The 17,500-nt window shown below is 49.0% G+C and overlaps 1 protein-coding gene across 1 annotated transcript in view; it reads right to left on the bottom strand.

The window, feature by feature from the left end:
• The window catches only part of kcnma1a (potassium large conductance calcium-activated channel, subfamily M, alpha member 1a), a 136,793-nt gene that overhangs the window by 70,569 nt on the left and 48,724 nt on the right, over positions 1–17,500 (bottom strand). Inside the window, exon 3 of the mRNA XM_062520384.1 lies at positions 3,684–3,745. Coding sequence (XP_062376368.1) covers positions 3,684–3,745 — 62 coding nt within the window. The remainder of the gene's footprint in view (positions 1–3,683; positions 3,746–17,500) is intronic.

The raw sequence follows: 17,500 nt of genomic DNA on the forward strand, positions 1-17,500 counted from the left end.
GGGAATGTGTGCACCTGGAGAGGGCAGGAGGAAAACAAACTAGGGAGGCTGGTGCCCGGCCACCAGAGAGAGACCCCCCTCCCCTCTCTCTCTCTCTTTCTCTCTGTGTGTGTGTGTGTGTGTGTGTGTGTGTGTGTGTGTGTGTGTGTGTGTGTGTGTGTGTGTGTGTGTGTGTGTGTGTGTCCATGCATGCACGCATGTGTTAGAGTGTGTGTGTGTGTGTGTGTGTGAGTTTTCCTCCCTCCTGTTAGCTACTGAGCTGTGTAAGCGCATGGAATGCCCCCCTGAGAGAGAGCATAGCTAGTGATGTGAAGGGAAAAGCGCACTGAAGAGGAGAGATGGGCATCTAGGCAAATGGAGGAGCCCTTTTTGTTTTTTTTACCCCACATCACATTTCAGCTACCTTGGGGACCTGGTGTCAACTCCAAAGGGCACAAAAAGCTTCACCTGGAGATGTTTCCTGGCCTTTTTAACGCACTATTACTCTGCTTATCTGTGCGTATGATCAGGACAGGAGCAGCCTTTATTGTTTAGCTATTCGAAAGCATTTTCAAATACAATTTGTTTTTCTCGGGGGGGGGGTGCTGGTGTGAGGCTTTCTGTATCTGCCACAATAATTGCCATCAGCAATGGGGTCGTCTGGGCGTCTCCGTGCAATCCATTAGCTCAATCATTAGCATTTAAGATGCATGGAAAGGAAAGGTCAGCTGAAGAACGTTAGCAGTGTCCCTGTGGGGGGTGGGGGGGCTCGGCATCATTTGTGTGCACTGTCAGGAAAGTGGAAGGCGAGAGAGAGAGTGTGTTTGTAACGTAGAGAGACAGAGAGAGATGTCTTGAGGGTAGGGTGGTGGTGGTGGTGGTGGTGTGGGTGTTGTAGCTCCTGTAATCCTGTCTGTGTGTGTAACACAAGTCTAACTCTTAAGATGGTTAAAGCTGAATCTCCCAAACGTGTTCTGCTCCTGAGCCAGGTGTGTGTGTGTGTGTGTGTGTGTGTGTGGGTGTGTGTGGAGGAGGGGAACAGAGCCGAGAGCACAAACACACACACACAGACATGAGCAGCGACACACAGCTGCAGGAGGACAGGGCTGTGTCCACTACAGGTGCCCATTTCTCAAGCACACGCTGTACCTGCCCACCAACAGCTCTACAGTCCAGCCTGGGCTGCCTGGCCATTACTCACCACCACAGAGCCACCATCACAACACGCCTGTCAATCACTGACAACAGCTTTGGTGACATCTAGATTAGAATGCAGGGTGGGTTTACATCTATTGCGTGCGTGTGCGTGTGCGAGTGTAATGTATGTACAGTATGTGTGAGTAATGAGCATGTGCTTCTGTTGTCTTGTAAATCACCTTGTCAGTCTTTGCTGTTGTGTACATTATTCCCGGCAGGTGGCCTGATGTTAATCACTCTGTAAATCCGAGCCTCTCTGCACTAGCTGCCCCCAGCTCCAGAGCAGAGCAAGAGCCTCCGGTCAGTGTTGGCCACCTCTCCGTCAGCTGAAAGTGCTGACCGGACACAGTGCCACAACAGGGCTGTCAGTCATATCAATTACTCCGAGAGGAACTGTACGGGGCCACTGAGCAAACTGTGCACAACTAGAGCACAGCCCAACAAGTACACTACGTGCAGTGGGTTCACAATATGCCTCCGACCTCTAATCTAACTTTCAGTTTATGGCTTTATACTTAATACATCTATCTTACTGTTGAGGGCTTGACAAAACAACATGTAGAGATTATGTTTGTAACTGACACGAGCGCAGCAGTGTTTATAATCCTGGGATGCTGGGTAGGTACTATGGAGCACAATGGACAGAGCGCAGCCTGTTCTGCTACTCTGAGTAGTTTAATTGAGCTCAGCAGGAGAGCAATGCTAGACCATGGGCCATTACAGACGCATGGGACTCTCAAACGGTGATCCAGAGATCTTTGGCACAAGAGATGCCTAATGCTTTAAGCAAGAAAATGCCTTGGCTTGGTAGATAATAATAATAATATCATTCATTCATTCACTCATTTGTTCATTTGTTTATTCATTCATTCATTCAGGTGACTATAACTGTAGCAGACTCAAACACTGATCCAGAGATCTTGGCACAGGAGATGCCTGGCATGGTAGATAATATCATTCATTCATTCGTTCATTCGTTCATTCATTTGTTCATTCATTCATGTGACTGTAACTGTAGCAGAACAGGGCCCAAACACAGAACTGAGCTCACACCATCCTCCACGCCCCTGCAGTGTGTTTGCAGGATGCATTGTGCAAGTGTGCAGAGTGTGTGGTGAGGGGCACAAGTGCCTGGATTGACAGAAGCACTACAGTAAAGCACTATAAAGTCCTGAGCGCGGCGTTGCGGGGGATTAAGTCTGCCGCGCCCTGCTTTTTGAGAGGCGGCAGCGGCCGGGTTATCTGTCCGTCACAGCTTATCGGTCACTTTAAATGGAGGACTGGACACAGGCCGGGAATCAATTCAATACCTCCCACACCGCTTAGATTAAAAAGCCCACATGCGCTGGACTTTAGATGAATTCCTGATTTCAGACAGGCCTGGCCTGGCCTGGGTCTCTTGTGGCCTGGAGGCCAATTCTCCTGTCTCCCTCACCATCAGGACTGAAGATCAGAACTGGATAAATAAGGCAGCCCCGTGCACGAGATAAAGGCACTGACTATATTACGCTTCAGTGATTCAGTGAGCCTCTGTGATAATATGTCAAGAATATAGATGCCTGGAATATGAAATGGAGTTTATGTGCATGTGAGCATGTGCATGTATGTGTGTGAGTGAGTGTGTGTGTGTGTGTGTGTGTGTGTGTGTGTGTGTGTGTGTGTGTGTGTGTGTGTGTGTGAGAGAGCGACAGAGAGAGAGAGAAAGAGTCTGTGTGTGTGTGTGTGTGTGTCGTGTGTGTGTGTGTGTGTTTGTGTGTGTGTGAGAGAGAGCGTGTGTGTGTGTGTGTGAGCATGTGTGTGAGCGTGTGTGTGAGAGTGTGTGACCCTGGTCATTTCCTACATGTCTACATTATCTGTATGCCTGTCACTGAGGTGGGTGAGGAGAGACGAGCCTCAGCAGTGGGAAGCAATCGCTGAGAAAGTCAGAGTGCATGTTGCCATGGAAACTGATCTGCTTGGTTCCATTGAAAACAAAATAAAGTCTGGATATTTACGACAAACAGAGCGAGGCCCTAACACAGGCGTCAGCTTCATTGTGAGCAGTGTGTCCGCTGCTGTGAACCATCATTAGTGCTGATGAGCTGATATGTAAGATGGTGTCTGACGATGTCAGCACCGTCAACTGAATTGCTGAATCACTTAATACGACCATCGTTAGCATGCATCAGCTGCAGTTTTAAAGGCACAACGTGTACTTTTATATATAACATATAACATATAACACATACTGTAACAGATTTACAGTGTACATGTTAGGGTAGTGTTCTAATGCCTTATGATTCTGTGTTTTGGGCCTTCCACTGTCTTTGTTTATATTCTACATGCTTTGACAAGTAACTATAAATGCACCTGGAAAAAACAAGATGCGTAGCACAGACCCGTATGAAATACTATTGTTCCTGTGCTCAGGCACAACTTCACTTTAATGATTACAGAACAACACAAACACCCCATTTCACTTCAGAATATCTCATTTGTGTCCCCAAGGTCCCGCTGCGCATACTTACTCAGAGGAGTCTATGAAGTATATCCCCAGAGCTCCGATGCTGAGGGCAAACACCAGCACCACCTGCGGACAGAGACAAAAGAGAATACACACCACTGTTACAAAGCCTGTCAGCTCCAATGACAAAATAGATAAGGGGGAGAAGCAGTAACACACACAGGGTATACAAAATACTTCTCTGCTCTAGAGGGCATTCCTGACAAGACTAAAAAAGAGATTGTTGCAGCTACTCAGGATTGCCAGCGCTCTTGTGGAAACAGCGAGGAAAAGGAGAAGGGTTTCACTGATAAGACCGGGGAAATATGGCGTCTGCATTTCACTTTAAGATTCAGTGATCCGCCACAGCCGAGAGACCCGAAGCCAACTCCAACTGTGAGAACACTGCCTTCGGTCAACCTCTGAACTTTGATGTTGTATGGCATCGCTGCTAATCACATTGCAGCTGTGCCACTCATAACACTGTGTGTGTGTGTGTGTGTGTGTGTGTGTGTGTGTGTGTGTGTGTGTGTGTGTGTGTGTGTGTGTGTGTGTGTATGTGTGTGTATGTGTGTGTATATGAATGTGTGCGTGTGTGTGTGTATGTGTGTGTGTGTGTATGTGTGTATATGAATGTGTGTGTGTGTGTGTGTGTGTGTAGATCCTAAGCCGCTGTATATCAAAGCAGGATAAAAGCAGACAGTGGTAGAGCAAGCTCTAATACATGAGTGAGGCTGCATGGGGGAGAAGTGCAGTGTCACCAGCATCAGTATTTACTGCTCAGCTCGCCGTCATGGCCCCTGACAACAGCTGACTCAGCACTCGGCTCACTTATGGGACTACTGAGCACATCTGACAAATACACCTACACACACACACACACACACACACTCTCTCTCGCTCTTTCTTGCTCTCTCTCGGCCTTACACACACGCATACACACACACAAATGCACAGGACACATCCAGGACACACATCAACTTTCCAACAGGTCGGTTATGAAACATGCCACCGAACATTTCTCCAAGTCGGGAGAGAGAAGAAACCGGAGGGGTCACTTTACGGGGAGAGTTGCCACTGCAGTGCTGGCAGGCTCGGACAGAGAGAGAGAGAGAGAGAGAGAGAGAGAGAGAGAGAGAGAGAGGAGTCTGGACCAGAGACTTGCTGCCCACACCTCTGACCATCTGATCCTCTCTGGCGGGTGGCAGGGTGACGCTCGCTCGCAGGCTCATGATATGGGCGAAACTGAGAGGGGCAGACTCAAATGGCTGCCACGGTATAGTGGCACTCTATCCGCTGGCAAGCACACCCACGGACGTGCCATCCATTTGAGGAATGTGCTACAGTAATTGAATTTGCACCCTTAAATTCGAGGAGCCACACATGCTTTTGAGAGACACACAAACACACACAGACACACACACACAACTACACACAAACAAACTCAAACAAGCAGCACTGCATTAAAACTGTTTCTTTTTCAAAAGCAGTATGCTTCATCCATCATTTGCTGACTTGAAATGCAAACATCATTGAAAGTGGAGATATTATCAGGAAGCGTGTATACTATTAGAAAAGCAAGCTGGGAGTATGGTAATAACAGCTTTCACAGAAATGAATAGCTCTCGTGGTTTTAAAGGGAAATCATTGAAAGTGATGAAGCAGTGTAACCGAACACATACAGCACTTGTGATTTAGGAGCCGATGTTCAAGAGCACCCACTAAACTCTGATGTCTTTCCCACTAAGTGAACTTTTGGCAAGCAACCATATTACTTTCCAATCCCTACTGGGCCAACATTAGGAGTGTAACGATACACCAAATCCATGGTTTGGTTCATACCTAGGGGCACAAATTAAAGCCTTGCACATAGCCAGGCAAACTAAGGGACATTTACATGAATTATCATAATTGTGAAATGGAAAAAAAAAGAGTTGTGCTGCACTGAGAACTCAAGGGGCTGTGTCTGTAGGATGACAGCTGCTGGGGTTGAATAGAGCTGTGAGTTGTGCTTCTGTCTCCTCAAACCTCCACATAACATTGTGGATGGTTGTATTAGGATTTCCTTTGTTGTTCACATATACTGTAGCTACAGCCCTGGCACACATATCACAAACATTATTTTTATGTTCTAGAGTCTTCTACAGCCATATCCTATAGCAATGAAATGAATGAGAGATAACACACATTTAACACAGAGGCAATAATATGAAACACAATGTAAAGCTGTGCGATATTCAGTGTTCAATATGTTGCAGTACTCAGAAAGGACAAATCTGAGAGAGTACCAGTCACTGGGCAACAACAACCGAGTGAAAATGTTTGTGCCTCCCAAGAGACATGGTTCCTTCCACCAACAGGATGTAAAACAGCCGTAAAACAGTCGTAAACACCAGAGAGGCATCACACCTGCGCAGGGCCAGAATTACCGCTCACACAGTGGGCCTGAGTCTGAGTCTGCGTCTGTGGGGAAACCCAAGCCAAGTGGCCCACTTTCAGAGTATTTCAGTTGGCCCCCTTGGCAAAACCATTTAGAGTTCAACAACAACGAGGAATGGTGGGAATGCCATGTCAAAGTCACGCAATGACACACAATTTATGAGGTGAGACACGAGCAAAAACAGCTATTTTTATACAACCAAAACATTGTTTTTAAATGCCCGATTGATTCAATATCAGACTGAATCTAATCGTTAATTACAGATTGATTCAAGGGCCATAACAGACCTAACTTCAGCTCTGCGACTAGTGCATGAGTTGTCCATCCACACGTCTCCTCTGTTAGCTCTGTTCTGCAGAATAGGCTGGATTTTCCGCCTGCGCCCACAACAGATGGCAGGCCTCGGCGCTGAGCTGACACACCTCTCCCTTGCCCGCTGCCCACTGCCGGGCCGGCGCCGTGATGTCTGCCGTCGCCGCTGAGCATCATTTAGCTGGACACCCCTCCGTTAGGACACACTGCGTGTGCTTCTCTCAGCCCCCGCGAAAGGGCTCAGGTCAGAAGGAAACGCTCACGGTAAAAACCACACCTCGCTTGACCTCAAACAAATAGCCCCTCAGGCCACCGCAGTCCACACCTGCAGAGCCTTCGACCGTGTCCGGCACGAGGGCGACTTCTGGTGTTGTTTTCCTTCTGAAAATACTACTGACCCAGAGAAGGAAGAAGAGGCCAGCAGAAGGCTGTTTATATGCTAATGGCGTCTATCTGTGGGATGTGGTCAGGCAGCTGGAGGAGGTGGCCCTGTCCAGCCCAGATGAGGTGTCATGGGGCCACTCATGTGTTCTCACGGGAGCAGTGACCATAGAAAAAAAACACTCCTTTGCCGTGCTGTTGACATCATTTTTCAAAGCCTCGTCAAGACGACCTCTTTAGCGACGCCGCGCAGTTGACCCAGCCTCCATCGGCACAGCGCGGAGCACCACACAATGGCCACTCACCGGAGGGCCAGATCACCACATCCATTATAGATGACCGCGGGCCGATCATTTCCATTGGATGATTTGGACTGATATCCAGACCATTGTGACGGCTCCTGATGAGAGAAACACCTCGATGCATTTTTAATTGAGCCTCTTTGTCCCCGCGGCGATGGATGGGCTCCAGCGTGTAGCGGCCGCTGGAGGAGCGGAGTGAGCTGCGGTCGGCGATAAGGCACCGAGCCCCAAACATCCATATCCGTGACGCGGGGGCACAGACGCCCAGAACGCCCCCCCCCCCTTCTCTCCCGTCCACCAGAGTGGAGCACACCATCCCGCAGGCTTGACAGACGCTCATCTCCTCTCCCTCATCACCTCACACACATTTCCAGCACTCTCCAAAAAAACAAAACCGTTTCTGAAAACATTTCAGAGCGGCTCCTTTTCCACCAGAGGGCACAGTTAGCCAGCACTGGTATTAAAAAAGGTGTTTTTTTCACATGGGTGACGCCGAGATGCAGAATTTCATCCCGTCCTATTGTGATTAAAAAGGTGCTCCACGGCAACAAAATAAATCACAAGCCTGGCACACATGGGACTGCATTACATGCCACACACATGCGCTGATATCCCCCCCCCCTCCCTTTGGGACTGCGCTGAGACTCTCTGCCATGACAGGAGCGGGCGAGCGGGCGAGCAGGCGCGAGTGGAGTTGCTGAAAAGCTGAGCAGTGCACAGGCCAGCTGAGCTGAGATGATGGGAAGTGTCATCTCTAAACTGACCCAGTTATTCATCTGTAAACAGCAATGGTAAGGCTGCCTCTCCTCCTCCTCTCTTCCTCCTTTCCTCTCCTCTCCTCCTCTCCTCCTCCCCTCCTCCCCCTCTCCTCTCCACCTCTCCTCCTCTCCTTCGCTTCGCTGGCTTCCTCGGACCAAACCTCCAGCCAGGCAGCATGCACAGCACACACACACACACGTACACACAAACACGTACACACACAGCCCCAGAAGCCGCACCACCACCACCACCGCCGCGGCAGATTAAGTGCATGTAGCGCGGGGAGGAATGCTAATGCTGCAGCGTGCTTAAGAGGGTGGTAATATCTGTCTGTGAACAGACACTGCTAACTAGCATGATCAAAGCGATGCTGTAAGACAGGAGCTGATTAAAAACAGCGAACATGAGGATTACCTTCTCCCTACTTCACCACCTCTCAGTCTCATTTCACACACCCTCCTCTCACCAATCGTGTGTATGATTGGAGAAATAACAGAGAGACCTTATCAAACATAAGACTTACATACACCCTCTATTTGTCTACACAGTGTATCTGAATATGTCCGTTCAAATATAGACATTCTGTTCCCTGTATGTACAGCAAATCCTAGTTCACATTACACAGCAACATTTGCACGGTGTGTAGTGTTCCAACTGACAATATGTACAGACAGTTCCTCCTGTTCCTGGTACGGGCACTCTGAGTCTGTACATTAGCCAAGGTCAAGGTGCTAAAGAGCTACTATGTCATATCTCACACGGAGGGTGCCTACTCCATCAGCAGCATTGCATCATGGGATGGGTGTTGGGCAGCCATGTGGGGGTGGTGTTGGGCAGCCATGTGGGGGTGGTGTTGGGCAGCCATGTGGGGGTGGTGTTGGGCAGCCATGTGGGGGTGGGGTTGGGCAGCCATGTGGGGGTGGGGTGGTTTTGGGCAGCCATGTGGGGGTGGGGTGGTGTTGGGCAGCCATGTGGGGGTGGGCACTCCAGCGCTCACACATGACCCCGCCAGGGACTCTGGCTCTGACTCACAGCAGCACTCATAAACACGCATGGCAGGGCATGGCATGGAGGGCCAGGGCAGGGCAGAGGAGAGGAGGGGGAGGGCAGAGGAGGGGGAGGGCAGAAGAGAGGAGGGGTAGGAGGGCAGAGGAGGGGGAGGGCAGAGGCAGGGGAGGGGGAGGGCAGAGGAGGGCAGAGGAGAGGGTAGGGGAGGGCAGAAGAGGGGGAGGGCAGAAGAGAGGAGGGTAGGGGAGGGCAGAGGAGGGAGAGGGCAGAAGAGAGGAGGGTAGGGGAGGGCATGGCTGACTGGGGATGTGCTGGCGGGCCGTGGAGCGTGTGAGTGCCCACGATTCACCACGCGTGGAGCTCCTCATGCAGCGCTGCAGATGCAGCACAGACTACAGCACAACCCATTTCTACCACTCACAGCAACCGCAGCCCACTTCACCGCCTCTGCTCACCTCACCACAGAGCCCCACGCTGCCCACAGGAGAGAGGAGCCGGCAGCATCAGTGGACTACTGATAATGGCCGCCCATGTGGCCCCACAAGCTCCGCTTTGCATGAAGTTAGCAAACTCTTAAACTGGGAGGCAGGAGGCGCCACTCGGAGGACTCGGTACACAGTGGCACACAGACTCAAACACATGCAAATGGGAATGAGCCATCACCTCTGAGGCAAACACACATCAAAGGACTTGGGAGAGGCCCCTTTAATGTATGGCCCTGCCTGGATCTGCATTAATCACCACTTGTCATCTTTGCCAGCTGAACAAGATGTGTGTTTATCTCCGCTGGAGTGGAAAGTGTACATTTATCCAACATGCGGACTATTTCCGTCCTTTCAACTCCCCCGCCACATCCACCTCGAGCAAATATTAGCTCTCAGCATCCAATTATCTTTACGCACAATTCTGCAAACAAGCACGTTTACTCATCTACTATTTATTTGTTTACGACTGCAATTGTAATTCTTAAAGAAAATGTTTTCAGCAAACTCAAAGCATGAAGATAATTTCCCAACAAACACCCATACTATTTTGACAGCCATAGAAATGTATGTACACTACAGTATGTGTTGGAGGCATGTGTGTGTATGTGGGATGTCGTCTAGCGTGGCCCAGTGTCCTTCATGCTCTGCATCTGGGCTTGAGTTGGCCTCACAGCAGCAGAAGAGCACAAACAGGGCCTGAGCACAGCGGCACCTTATTAGATGTAAATCGTGGAGTCTCACTTCCTCTCCCCCGTCACCCAGATCAAGTGTGGTGAGGGGCTGTGAAGAGAAGAGAGGAGAGGAGAGGAGAGGAGAGGAGCGGAGAGGAGAGGAGAGGAGCGCGGCCCCATGGAGAGTGATGCAAGCTCTGCTGAACGTCAGCACGGCGCTCCAGTGCTCTCCAGAGAGGAAGCACAGCCAAGCGGGACACGGGCGCCCGCTCCCACTGCTCATAATTAGCACAACAGAGCTGCTTCGGATGCGCTCAGAGTGTGTGTGTGTGTGGGGGGGGGGGGGGGGGGGGTACTGGATCTGATGGGTTGACCTCTCCCTCTGTGTTTGGTCTGGCCCGGAGAGGCTTTGAACGGTGTGAAAGTCACCCGGGTGAAATTCGGTCCACGCGGCTCTGGTTGCCTATATGATATGGACAGAGAGAGACGAGGACAGATGCGAGCTCTGGCACGTCTCGCTAGCGCTAGCACTCACACACGCGGCTCACTAGCGGCTCGCTAACGCTTCTGTTCCAGCGCCGCAGCTGAGCTGAGCCGAGCGCGGAGAGAAGGAAATGGCAAAGGCAAATGAACAACATGAAATACTCGTGTGCAAACACACCACCGACACAATTATGGCTCTGTAATCTGTTTACTTTGCAGGTATACCAATATTTGTGATGGAGTGCACAGTGGCTCCTGGGCAGAGCAACACAAATATCACACAATATTAATCACACAATGTTACAAGGCTGCATATGGAAAGAAATGTGTTTACTGTGAGGGTTTAGGAATAATACACCAGGTAGTTAATTCCCCGCAGGAAAGCAGCCCACGTTGTCTGCCGAGCACACACACACACACACACACACACACGCTCGGTTATGAAAGAGGGAAGAACTAACACCACTGACATGAGGCGATGGTGTGTCAGTTCTTAAGGGACAGACATCAGCTCCTCTTTAAGCAGCAGTCCTGTGAGATCAGACTACATGTTTCCAGTGGCGGCCGTGAGTGAGAGCCAGCACAAAGCCTCTCTAATAAATACACTGGAGTGCAGCTACACTACAGCCACAGCAACCAACACAGTTAACCTCTCTAAAGACTCACAACTCTCTCCACAACAATAACCACATGAATACAAACTCACACTGAAGGCATCACAGCCAGTCAGACCATCCACGACACAGACATGAGGGCCAATATCGGAACAATGACTCTGAACAAAGCTCTCCTCCATGCTACACTTGAGCCAGCTAATACAGTGTTGCTGAGGTGCAGTAACCTTGGCCAGCTCATGTGGCACATACTATATGAAGTGCAGGGGCTGCGGTGGTCCTTTGCCTGGTCACCCAGAGGGCCCCTGTCAGCACTCGTCAGCGAGGAGCACCTGTTCGACAAGACAGGAGCCGATGTATTATTCAGGTGAACCAGCACACATGCTAATCACATGGGAAATCCACCACATCAAACAAAGATGAGCCGCCATGTATTTTTCACATGTCTGCATTTCCTCCCGGGTCAGCCGCATTGCGTGCGACTGGACACAGTGGACTGGACACAGAAGGTCAGCGTTTGGTATATAGAGGTGAAACAACGAGGCATCAGCACAATGATGTGAAAGCTCCATGTATGACCCAAACCCACAGCGGATGATTGACAGAGAAAAAATAAAGAGTAGGATATGCCAAGCAATGTAAAACCAGACTGCCCAACACAAGAGACACAAAAGGCTCCATTCAAATGTCTAATTATACTTGGGTGTCAACATGTCATAAGAGCAGAAAAAGTCCTACATTAATCAACTTCCTATCTCTACAAAAACAATTAAAGAGTCAGCCAGACCGAAACCATTCATTAGTTACACAAAAGCCACCACAGATTGTTTGGTGCCTTTTCAAATCCTGAATTTTAATTAAAGCCTGGTAGTCTAATTCATCCCTGGGTTTCATAAGTTTCATGTAGTCTTCAGTAAAGTGAGCCTCATCACAGTCCACGGGGAACATTAACAGGCAAGAGAAAGAGAGAGAAGGAGGGACAGAGAGGAAGAGAGAAAGAGAAAAAGAGAGTCATCCAAGCAAGGCTGCTGGGTCCAAATTGTCGCCTGATCTTCTAAAGCTGGGTTGTGGAGCTGACAGTCATTACTTTGCTGGTAGTGTGAGGGGAGCTCAGAGACCCTGATGAGGATGCCTCAACACACACACACACACACACACACACACACACACACACAGACACACACAGACACACACAGACACACACACACACACACACACTATTTCTTATGCTGCCAACCACTCAACAAATGGCACATGTGCATGTCGTCTCTATCTTGCCTCTCAACACATGAGTTTCAGATCAAAACAAAATGTCTTCAAGATCACATATCAACTGTCCTTTTTTAAAGGCAAATTAAATTTCTGACACAAACTGCCAATTTCCATATGAATATCTTCTGGGAACGTAATTTTACTCTTTCATAAATATTCGTATACGTTTTAGAAAGGACTGAGAGCTGAAAAGCCAAAGCCTTTAAAACAGAAGGCCGGTAAACAGCACATCTGCTACTGATATCAGGTGAACATGACATGAGGGCCCCTAAATTTTCCTAACATGACAGGATCAGCCACTGCTGCCCTAACAAGATATGGCTATGGCCTCTCCTCTTGGCCCTGGAGCTCTGTGACCTGCGGGGGCCAATCGTCTGGCAGGTGTGGGGCCGACACAGACCTCAGTGGCAGACGCCGTCCCCAGAATGAGTGATTTATGGAGCTCAGAGGCGGGGTGGGGCGCGACGCTGGCTTCCCACCGACTGAGGATCGGGGGCGAACATCTAGCACTCTGAAAAAAAAAAAACCACCCACAATGGCAATAGTCCATGCTTCACAACTTCCTCACATTCTCTCTTATCAGTGTTCTGTCACCAGCACGTCCCAAAGCCAAGCGTCTAGTGTCACACACACACACACACACACACACACACACACACACACACACACACACACACACACACACACACACACACAGACACACAGACACAGACACACACGCACACACACCGGTGCTGGGGATTAAAGTCTGTCCGCGACGGAACACACAAACAAGAACAAGAAGTCAAACAGAGTTTAGCACTGTATGTGCCACATGATTTACAGCCCGATAGACTTCTAATTATATCCCAGCGGCGGATAACTCTACGGTGTAAACACTACCGTGTAAACACTACTGTTATTATATGGGACTGTGGGGAGGTGTGTTGTCTCGCATGTCGCAGCATCTGAAAAACAACGCGCGTACTGTATCAGTGGAAAACAGGAGCCTCCCTGCTTGCGTGTTTCCGCGGCTAGCTGCTCCGCGTCCCAACAGACGGCGGTGCCCGCTGGTCCGGTCTCGCCACAGGACTTCCCCGTGATCAGCGCCGCCCGACGCGCCACTGAGGCGTGCGGGCACACACAGAGAGAGCACCATGGGAAAAAATGATCTGTCAGGCTGAAATGATCTGTGGGAAGGGGGACAACACAGCAGAGGAGCCACCGCCGCCGCGCCCTGATAGCACGCTCCACCTTGTCAGGGAGCCCAAAGCTGTCTCGGTGACCTTGAGTGATTAGAGGCCGCGGAGCCGCGGCGAATATCAAAATGTGTCATCAGAGAGCGAGGGCCGGCGCTACGACTGGCCGCCTCGTCAGACGGGGAGTAGGGGTGGGGGGGATGTGACTGGAATTCAAACATGGGCACGGCCAAGGAGCTGGAAGCCATCTTCTCCAGACAGTCTCATCCCAAAGGCTTTCCCAACCACATAATCATGATGTCACATTGAAATGGTGCTTACAGATTTGGACAGATATACTGTACAGTCGGACACACATACAGAGTCATATTATCTCTGTATTACCATTAGATGAGTGATTCATTAGGCCAACAGCAGAGCAATACTGACCTCATTTTACAATGCAAAATACAATTTAGGCAACAGGAATGTTGCTATTACAGCCTTCCATTCTTCTCTCTAAGACAGACAGTGAGCTAAGGTCTCTGTGTATTATTGTCTCTTCTGAAATATCAACTCAGCTGGAGCCATAGGGAGCGAATGACTCAAAATATCATTTTTGAAAGGAAATTGAAACAACAACCAGTCAGCTTGTTCTAACTACTACATGTCTTTAAGGTGTCTGCACCCAGTGAGGACAGCCAGTCCACAGATTTGTGAAGAGAGGGTGCCTGACGAGGGGAGACAGGCTATGGAGCTCTCCCTCTTTTCCTCTCTCTGTGTTTCTCTCTCTCTCTTTCTCTCCCCCCTCACTGCTGTGGCTTACACTACACTGTTCCATTCCACCTCAGAGCTTTGCCACCAGCATCACCCTACTCATCCCTGGGACTGGGACAACAACATGGAGGAGGAGGAGGAGGAGGAGGAGGAGGAGGAGGAGGAGGGTGAATGTGAGGATGAGGAGGACGAGGAGGAAAATGAGGAGGAAGGAGGAGGAGGAGGAGGAAAGTGAGGAGGAGGAGGAGGAGACGGAGGAGGAGGGTGAGTGTGGCCACCGAGGATGATAAGGAGGAGGAAGAGGAGGAGGAAAATGAGGAGGAAGAGGAGGAGGAGAGCAGCACACACCCCCTCACACAGCATCAGAGACAGGCACAGCAGCTCCCTCCATTACCAGAATGATGCTGCTGATACGGAGCTGATGCTTCATGTCCTCACATTCATAATCATCCATCTCCAACTCAACTCCAAGCCCCATGTGAGACACCCTCATGTCTTCACATTCATAATCATCCATCTCCAACTCAACTCAACTTGAAGCCCGATGTGAGACACCCACAGAGATAAAAATTCTATTTAACCCAAATGCTCTGTAAATCTAAAAAGATAATTTGTGCCTTATCTCTTCTGCAGTATGTTCTGCTTTGGTTAAGATAATGACAGGCATTTCCTCAGGGTTCTATTTTAGAGTGAAAAATGGCTAGATAGATAGTAGTGATGATTGTGATTCAACACTTCTATGAACTCTTAGTGAAAACAAATACATATCTAAATGAACATTAGGAAACTGCGTAAACAAAATAATTTCTTTCATAACCATTTCGGAAGACTGACAGCTTCAGGCATTAGGGAGGATACTGTATGACTTCACTTTACTCCTCTCCTTTCATCCACTACAGAGGACAAATCAGTAACAAATACAGCCATTCACACATAGAAATATTCCTAATCATCGAATACCGTAATAATAATATATTTCATATGTATGATTAATTTCAGATGCGTGGAAGTTACAACTAGACTATAAGGACTCCAATTACAAATACATTTGTTTATGTTTTTCTGGAGGTAAACGAGTGCAGCCATGGCCTCCCGTGTGGGATTTGGTGTGTGTGATAGATGAGACGAGGACAAGGAGATGTGCCTGCGCTGTGTGTGTGTGTGTGTGCAGTGGGAGGCGGAGCAGGCAGGGGACGGTGAGTCACGGTGTGAACTGTCATTGGTGATTATTGGCATGTGAGTCATGCACAGCCAAACACGTCCTTCAAGCGCAGCGCAGCGCAGCCTCGGTGGCCAGCAGCTCCTCGGAGGCCCCACAGCAGACTCAGAACACACACCGTGGGGCCTGTGTGTGTGTGTGTGCTGCTGTGCTGTCCCTAAAGCCTGACGCCGGATCAGTTTCGTCTTTCTAAATCTCGGCCTTCGACACAGCAAGGGGGCGAGGATCAACTGGTCCTGGATGTTAAGGATGGCTTCCACCCACCCACCCACCCACACCCCTGCAGCAGGGGCTACAGTACACACTGGGGCTGCTGCTGGTGTGACTGTGAACCAGCGCTGTGTGGCCATTCCTTCCATTCATTTTCCATTAATTAGCCCTAAGCCCCAGCATCATGGGCCCAAGACATACAGTACACACACACACACACACACACACACACACACACCACACACACACACACACACACACACACACACACACACACACACACACACACACACACACACACACACACACACACACACAAACACACACACACACACATTCTACATGTCCTTGGACACACTGAGTGTGAGACCATATAGCACATGCGACTGGGGATTACTCTTCATTCCTGCTGCTGTCTGCAGAACATGATGTGCTGGCCATAAAGAACATGGCGCTTTGTCACTCCAGCTGAAATGACATCAGGAAGATAATCATTTCAAGAAGAAGGGGGAAAAAAGTCATCAGACTCCAGCAGCAGAGAAGCTCGTAAACACACATTACAGCTGGAACATTCTACCTGATTAAATTTAGTGTATGTCTGTGCACAAAAAAAAAACTAATTGCCTTAATATATGTGCATATTCATTAGCAGTGAACTCATTTCCTTAACAACCTGAGGGGAAATGGCTCTTCAGTGTGCTCAGACCCATGCCAGATTCCCAGCACTCAGAGAACACACCGAACAGTGTGTGCATGCAACTCACACTGCTGTCCAAGGCCTTACGACTGCCACACATTTCCATTAGGGTTCTCTAATCGCAGAATAAATCATGGCTGTCATGATTAATAAAGTCAAAACTTGATCACAGCACGGGGCTCCCTCTGTTAAGCAGTATGCCAAGAGTACTTCTATCCTCTTGTTTACATTTTGGCAAGCAGGACACATTTTGGTGTTCTTTTCAGTGGGGCAAACAAAAATGTCATGATCTGAAGCGGAATGTTTACATCCCCCTTCATGTTTTTCATGTGTTTCATGTGTTGTGTTGTGAATGCGGTCTGTGTGTGGTGGTGCCATGTTCCCCTGTTCTTGCATCTTGCACTTCCTGATTTTCTGTTGATTGAGTTGATTCCTACACACCCGCTCCCACTCCCCTATTTAAACCCTGCTTTGTGTTCTTAGCTTTGCTGGTTTATTCAGTCAATTTCAGTGCTCAGCGCGATGTGCTAGTGTGTTGTCTTTGCCTCATGTCATGCCATGCTTGTGAAGTTAAATCTAGCTCTTGATAATCACTGCCAAATTGAGTCGAGTTTTGAATGTTGAATTCTGAATTCGGGATTTAGCTGTGCTTGGCCAGTTTTCATGCCCATTTAACTGTCCTGTTGTGTCGCCTTGTTTACCAGAAATTGCCCATGGCCTTGGTCAGCCCTGTTTACACATTCATGGATCTGGATCATTTTCGTGACTCACAAACTGAGTGTTTCACACAGCAAGCCTATGTGTGCTTCAAGCTGTTTTTGACTGAAGTCTACTCCATTGAGCTCTAGAATTTCTTCATTAAAAAACTGACTCCATTCCTGCCCCCAAGTTTTCATTTGGGTCCTTACTTAGTTGTGGCCTCACGACCATGACAAAATATGTCATTTTCTATTTAACAACAAACTGTGTAAGGCCTAAGCCAAATGTGTACTCAATACTTCGTTCTTCAAGAAAGTAATGGTGAGTGGCATTGAATGCATGAGTTAATAGCCCTG

This window comes from Sardina pilchardus, chromosome 18 (assembly GCF_963854185.1).
Source record: "Sardina pilchardus chromosome 18, fSarPil1.1, whole genome shotgun sequence".
NCBI classification, from domain to species: domain Eukaryota; kingdom Metazoa; phylum Chordata; class Actinopteri; order Clupeiformes; family Clupeidae; genus Sardina; species Sardina pilchardus.